Here is a 7,026-nt window from a genome sequence, read left to right on the forward strand (position 1 = left end):
GAGCCAGACCCGGGGGTCGTTCTCCCGCTCTGCTCTGCTGTGCGCTGGCCCGGCCTCAGCGGGAGTCTCGTGTCCGGTTCTGGGCCCCGCACTGCAAGAGAGACGTGGAGAAATGGCAGAGGGGCCAGAGAAGAGCGATAGGAAGAATTCAAGGGCTAGAGAACATGAGCGATGAGGGAGGCTGCAGGAATTGGGCTTGGTTAGCTTGGAAAGAAGGAGACTGAGAGGGGACGTGAGAGGGTGTGTGAGGGGCGGCTGCCCCGCGCTGGCCCTTTAAGGGTAAAACCCAGCCCTGGGAGAGGGCTGCGAGGGAGCCCACAGCTGAGGCAGATCCAGCCGATTAGGGCCCAGCTGGGGCTGTATAAATAAGGGCTCCTGAGGCAGGCAAAGCCAGAGACACTTGTGCTCTAGCTGGGGAGCAGGAGGGGCCGGGGCCAGCCCAGCCCAGCCCAGCCCAGCCCAGCCGCGCCGCCCCTCCCCTCCCCTCCCCTCCCCTCCCAGGCTGCAGGGCTGAGGCAAGGCCTGAGGGCACTAGAACTGCAGGGAGGTAGCCAGGGTAAATAGAGGCAGCAGGTCGCCCCCCCACCCCCGCAATGCTGAGTGGCCCTGGCAGGCTGTGGTTTGCCCCGGGGCAGGAGCTGGATGATGCCTGGCCGTGGGTCACTGAGGCAAGGTGGGCGTAGGGGAATTGGGGTTCCCTAGGAGGGCGGGACCCCAGAGTGCAGAGACACAGGACTGCTGGTGCCCCCCAGAAGGGGGGCAGGGGACAGTGCCGGAGGGCAGTGTCCTCAAGAAGGCGCCGCGGTCTGAGGGTGGAATGGGGAGCGAAGACAGCGGGTGACACCCTCCAGCGGGAGGCGCCCTGCGGGCCGGTCTGAGCTGGTTCCCAGTGCTGCCAGCAGGAGGCGCCCTGCGGGCCGCTCAGAGCTGGTTCCCAGTGCTGCCAGCAGGAGGCGCCCTGCGGGCCGCTCAGAGCTGGTTCCCAGTGCTGCCAGCAGGAGGCGCCCTGCGGGCCGGTCTGAGCTGGTTCCCAGTGCTGCCAGCAGGAGGCGCCCTGCGGGCCGGTCTGAGCTGGTTCCCAGTGCTGCCAGCAGGAGGCGCCCTGCGGGCCGGTCAGAGCTGGTTCCCAGTGCTGCCAGCAGGAGGCGCCCTGCGGGCCGGTCAGAGCTGGTTCCCAGTGCTGCCAGCAGGAGGCGCCCTGCGGGCCGGTCAGAGCTGGTTCCCAGTGCTGCCAGCGGGAGGCGCCCTGCGGGCAGGTCAGAGCTGGTTCCCAGTGCTGCCAGCGGGAGGCGCCCTGCGGGCCGGTCAGAGCTGGTTCCCAGTGCTGCCAGCAGGAGGCGCCCTGCGGGCCGGTCAGAGCTGGTTCCCAGTGCTGCCAGCGGGAGGCGCCCTGCGGGCCGGTCAGAGCTGGTTCCCAGTGCCGCCAGCGGGAGGCGCCCTGCGGGCTGGTCAGAGCTGGTTCCCAGTGCCGCCAGCGGGAGGCGCCCTGCGGGCTGGTCAGAGCTGGTTCCCAGTGCCGCCAGCGGGAGGCGCCCTGCGGGCCGGTCAGAGCTGGTTCCCAGTGCTGCCAGCAGGAGGCGCCCTGCGGGCCGGTCAGAGCTGGTTCCCAGTGCTGCCAGCGGGAGGCGCCCTGCGGGCCGGTCAGAGCTGGTTCCCAGTGCTGCCAGCGGGAGGCGCCCTGCGGGCAGGTCAGAGCTGGTTCCCAGTGCTGCCAGCGGGAGGCGCCCTGCGGGCCGGTCAGAGCTGGTTCCCAGTGCCGCCAGCAGGAGGCGCCCTGCGGGCCGGTCAGAGCTGGTTCCCAGTGCCGCCAGCGGGAGGCGGGCCGGTCAGAGCTGGTTCCCAGTGCCGCCAGCAGGAGGCGCCCTGCGGGCCGGTCAGAGCTGGTTCCCAGTGCTGCCAGCGGGAGGCGCCCTGCGGGCCGGTCAGAGCTGGTTCCCAGTGCCGCCAGCAGGAGGCGCCCTGCGGGCCGGTCAGAGCTGGTTCCCAGTGCCGCCAGCAGGAGGCGCCCTGCGGGCCGGTCAGAGCTGGTTCCCAGTGCCGCCAGCAGGAGGCGCCCTGCGGGCTGGTCAGAGCTGGTTCCCAGTGCCGCCAGCGGGAGGCGCCCTGCGGGCTGGTCAGAGCTGGTTCCCAGTGCTGCCAGCGGGAGGCGGGCCGGTCAGAGCTGGTTCCCAGTGCTGCCAGCAGGAGGCGCTGCGGCAGTGAGTCACGCCCCGGGCCAAGGAGGAGGGAGGAAAACTTGTTCCCCTCGGCCTCTCGGGGCAGGCTAGGAAGCAAGGGGCTTTACCTGCGGCCAGGGAGGTTGAGGTTGGCCAGGAGGAAACACGTCCGTCCTGCCTGCCGGGGGCTAAGCACGGCAGAACGACTGGGGTTTTACGGGAGGCAGAGATGTCCTTTAGCACTCGGCTGTGCCCCCGCCGAGGGGAGTCACTCGAATTTCCCAGGCACGGCCCCGTCCTGTTAGCGACGCGCCCGGAAGCTGCGGGCCTTCAGCGCTATGTCACAGAACGAGCTGCTGATGCCTCCTGTGGCACAGTGACCCGGGGTAGCCCTGCTGGGCAGAACATGGCGCAAGGAGCATCCCAGCGCCTGGGTTTAGTTCTGGCTTTGCCCCTCCCTCCTTGTGACTCTCACCTCAGTGTGTGGCGCTTTACAGGACTAATGGCCCCTCGGAGGGGCGGTCTGAGCTCTCCCCCACACAAAGGGGTTCAAACCATTTTGCTGCTGTTCGTTACTGTTCCTCACGTGCAGCGGGTGGCTCTATTGTGGTGTTAGCCGGTGACTGAAGTAACAAGTTACTCATGGGCTGAATATACGTGTCGCTTCAAAGGAAGTGTAGGCGGGGAAGCCACGTTAGCCTGTATCCGCAAAAATAATAATGAGTCCTGACTTACGTCAACCAGTGGAACTCCTCGCCAGAGGATGTTGTGAAGGCCAGGACTTTAACAGAGTTCAAAAAAGAACTAGATAAATTCCTGGAGGTCAGGTCCACCAATACTTATTAGCCAGGCTGGGCAGGGATGGGGTCCCTCGCCTGTTTGTCAGGGGCTGGGAATGGGCGACAGAGGAGGGATCATGTGATGATTTCCTGTTCTGTTTGCTCCTTCTGGGGCACCTGGCGTTGGCCACTGTGGGCCACCAGGACAGTGGGCTGGACGGGCCCGTGTGACCCAGACTGGTTGCTCTTCTGTTCTTATGTTGACCCCCAAAGCCGCAGCCTCGGGCTTGGCCACAAAGACGTTGTCCAGGGTCTTGTAGGAAGCAGTAAGTTCTGCCCTTCGGCCGCTCCGGTGATAAATGGAGGGAGACGGCACGTTGGTAACGCAGGGTGGGGGCAGCCCTGTTGGTCCCAGGCTACCAGCGTGGGGGGGGGTTAAATCTTGTATTGGACCAACTTCTGTTCCACGAGTGTCCCATCTCGTTAGCACCTCTTCCTTGGGGCAATTCGGGGCGAAGTGGCTCATTGGGCAAAGAACGGGAGGAGGGAGGGAGTTACAGATTGTTGTAATGAGCCATCAGTCCAGCCAGGTTGTGGGTGTCAGGTCCCAAGCAGCGTTCCCTGTCTGTTGCACGCTTGGGCACTTGTGAGAGCCCAGGGCTGCCCAGCTGATTAGCAGAGCGCCCCCAGCTCGGTTTGGCTTTCGACTGGTGGTGCACATTCACATGTGCTGCTGCGCAGGTCAGAAATGGATCCCGCACATGGAGGGAAAAGATGACTGGGACCATTGGTCCCACTGGACTTTGGAAGGAGTTGTGCAGGCTTCCTTTCTGGCGGCGGACTGGAGGGCAGCAGTGGAGTGCTTGCCTTGTGAAAAGCCGGGACTCACCAGTGCGAGGGTGTGTCTCTTACTTTCCTGCATGAGTTCCGAAACAGGACACAGGCCGGCAGGGTGCCAGCCTTTGCCAGCAGCGACGCTGCATGGAAGCCAATGGAAAGGCTGCCGGCCACTGTGCAGAGTGAGCGGGGGAGGGTGGGAATGCTCGGGATGCAAATATTCCTATTTGGCCAGAACTGCAAAGCTAAATCCCTCGATACTCCCAACGCGCTCCAAGCCGGGATGAAAAGGGCCAGCGCGGAATCTTGCACAACGTCGCATTGCTGGCCCCGTCCGCCCCTCCATTATTCACGGGCTGAATGCGGAGCAGGACTCCTGCCTGCAGTCACGCCGCGTGGGCGCTGGGAAACGCCACCTCCGATGTTGGCCCATCAAGTTTCCAAATGAAAGGACGCTGCAGGGTGTGCCGTGCACCCGGGGCTGCAAACAGACCCACAGCCGCAGTAACACAATAGCATCAAATGGAAAAGTTAGGCCCATAAAAAGTTCTAATCTGGTAATTAATTAGGACCTTGTGCAAGAAGGAGGCCTCTCACCCTGCCGGCAGTCTGAGAAGCCGTATAAAAGCCCTCGCAGCAGAGAGCTCTTCTAAGCGCTGCTGTCGCCTTGTTCTCCACCCGGCACAGGACAGGTCTGACTTGACTCGCGCGCTGCGTAAGTATCAAAACGTCCCTTTTTCTCAATGGTTTGAACTGAAACTGGATCTTGCCGAGTCTTCGGACTCTTAGCGACGTGCAGGGGTTTCTCTCACTGACCCACCACGGGGCGGGAGCACCCGCAATCGACTCAGCTGGGCCCCCAAGCTCTGCTGTGCGAGGGAACGGGGGGGGGGTCTTTCTCCTCCGTCGGGGGCCACAGCAAAGCGGGGTTGGTTTTTCTTTTTTGCTTTTCACTTGTGTGGGGCCCCCGGCTGATGTTTTCTGTGGGTTAGTGGCCCCCGGCCCAAAAAAAGGCTCCCCAGCCTACAAAGTTATGCCCATTCTGTGGATGGGGAAACTGAGGCAGAAAGCAGCAACGTGACAATTGCAGCCCCCTAGCAGCCTGGGGGAAAACCTGGGAATGGAACTTAGGGCTTCGGGATGTCTAGTGCTCTGGCCACTAGCCAACACTGCCTCTCAATGGGCACTCCAGGCACCGCTGGGATGGAACTTGCACTCGTCGGACCTGGGAGTTAGTCTCAGTTCTCCCGCAACCCCAGGCAAGGCTCCTGGGTCCTGCCTCCCCCTTTAGGAGACGGGGATAGTAACTAGCTCCGGGGCAGCGCTGCTGGGAGGGCCAGGGGCCCCGTGTGCAGCCAGCGGGCCCGGCGCCCTGCAAGTCGCAGGTTACGCGCTTATTGTGGCTGAAGCTAAAGAGGAGGGTTACGAGTTGCCAAGGGCGGCTCAGGAGCCGGAGCGGGGGGCAGGGGGCTGGCGATGGTGCCTGCCCCTCTTCCTTCCTTGCATGTCGATTTCATCCCCGCGTCCGCGCCCCCCCCCCCAACGCCCTTGGCTAGCGCCTCGCGTGTCTCACTCTGTCCCCGCTGTGTTCCAGGTGGCCTGGCTCCCGGGAGGATGTCTTACTTCGCGTACCAGTACAAGCAGCGGAACTACACCCCGTACTCCACGACGCGCCTGCTGGCGTGCGCCGAGCCCTGCGTGGTGAAGGGCCCGGCGCCGTGCGGGACCAAGTGCGTGGAGCCCTGTGCCACGAAACGGCCGGCGCCCTGCGCGCCCAAGTGCAGAGACCCGTGTGCCGGGAAGGCCCCCGTCCACTGCGAGCCCAAGTGTTTGGAGCCGCATGCCCAGCGAGGCCCGGCACACTGTGCCCCCAAATTCTCCGAGCCCGCAGGCGTGAAGTGCTCCGTGCCGTGGGTGCCGAGGTGCCATGAGCCGTACGGGCCGATCCCCGCTCGGCCGTTCCCCGAGCGGTGGAGTCCGTGCGCTCCTCCCTACGGGCAGCCCTTCGTGACGGGGTACCCCCAGGCCTGTGGCCCCTCCTACGGGCCGTCGTTCCCGAAATACTCCTACCCTTGTGCTCCCCAGTGGCCCGGCGGGTGGGGCTATGGGGGCTGTGGGCCGTGCTAAGCCCGGAAGCAGCCCAACCCCGATGGGAAACGAAAACGCTCGAGGCAGATTCCCAGCTGAGGGTATGGGCAGCGGGGTCTCACCCGGCCGCGTCCCTTCGCCACCCTCCCCTTCCCTTAGGTGTACGGCTCTTTCCACTAGCGGCCCGGCCGCGACCTCGGATCATTCGCGCCACCGGCTCGAGTTCACGCTACAAAGGCACCGGGACAACCGCTGGGGGCATCCTCTGATTCCACGCGGTTCCTTCGGGGCCGGAGGGGCACCCAGCCGCCTCCGCACGAGGACTCAGCCCCGCGCCGTCTCGCCTGCCCAAGGACACCGGCCGCTGGCTCCTGTTTGTTCGCTCGGCTCCGGCTGACGGGTCGGGGAAGCTGCTTTTCCTTCGGCGCCTGTCAGGCTGCGGCGTGCGGCGCCCGCGGACGGTAAAACAAGGAGCTTGCAGCGGCGGCGGATCGCCCGGCTCTCCAGCTGCTGCAGAGACAGAGCATCCTGGCCGACGTGCCTTCCCGCCGCGTGGACGTGGGGTCCCGCGCGGGAGCGGAAACCAGAGCGTGTCCCCTCTGCCCGGGCCTGGCTTCCTTCCGCCTGTTGTACCCTCCACTCCTCGCACATTAAAACTCACCTTGCTTCACGCCGCCGGCTTTCGCCTCCTCCTCGTTCCAGCCCCCTGGGCTGGGATCCCCAGGGCGGGCGGGCCAGAGGGTGACACAAGCAGCACCTCCCCCCCGGGACGACTCCACCTTCCCCCTCCCCCCTGGGACGACTCCACCTTCCCCCTCCCCTTGCATCCGTCATTCTTTAAGCACTTTCCCAAGGGGGGTGGTGTCGTTCTCCCCAGTTTGCAGATGGAGAAACTGAGGCCTCCACCAGTCACTCCAGAAGCAGAGGGAATCAAACCCCGCGCTCCCCACTCCCAGTTCTGTGCTGTCCCCACAAGGCCCCAGCCCTGCAGCTGAGGGAAGGCAGGGGTGAGCCCCCGGTGGGCCGCTGGCAGGGCGTTTGCCTGCACGGTCGGGCTTGCAGCTCCCATGGGCCAGCGGGAGCCGTGGGAAGCGGTGTCCCAGGCATGGCCATAGGTGGAATATGCAGCTGTGCAGGGCACCCAAAAATCTGGGGCACCGCTGGGT

At 64.8% G+C, this 7,026-nt stretch overlaps 1 protein-coding gene across 3 annotated transcripts; it reads left to right on the plus strand.

Annotated features, from left to right (window-relative positions):
• Positions 1-488: 488 nt before the first annotated feature.
• On the plus strand, positions 489-6,530 carry LOC102460934 (uncharacterized). Of its 3 annotated transcripts, XM_006128572.4 has the most exons (3): positions 3,112-3,261; positions 4,342-4,487; positions 5,367-6,530. In XM_006128572.4, the coding sequence occupies exon 3, from the start codon at positions 5,387-5,389 to the stop codon at positions 5,897-5,899; it is 513 nt and encodes a 170-aa protein (XP_006128634.3). In that variant the 5' UTR covers positions 3,112-3,261; positions 4,342-4,487; positions 5,367-5,386; the 3' UTR covers positions 5,900-6,530. The 3 variants fall into 3 exon arrangements, with proteins under 3 accessions (XP_089628627.1, XP_006128634.3, XP_089628626.1); XM_089772501.1 differs by lacking the exons at positions 3,112-3,261; positions 4,342-4,487 and adding an exon at positions 489-556; XM_089772500.1 differs by lacking the exon at positions 4,342-4,487.
• Positions 6,531-7,026: the final 496 nt, after the last annotated feature.

This window comes from Pelodiscus sinensis, chromosome 22 (genome assembly GCF_052426305.1).
Source record: "Pelodiscus sinensis isolate ZL-2025 chromosome 22, ASM5242630v1, whole genome shotgun sequence".
Taxonomy (NCBI): Eukaryota; Metazoa; Chordata; order Testudines; family Trionychidae; genus Pelodiscus; species Pelodiscus sinensis.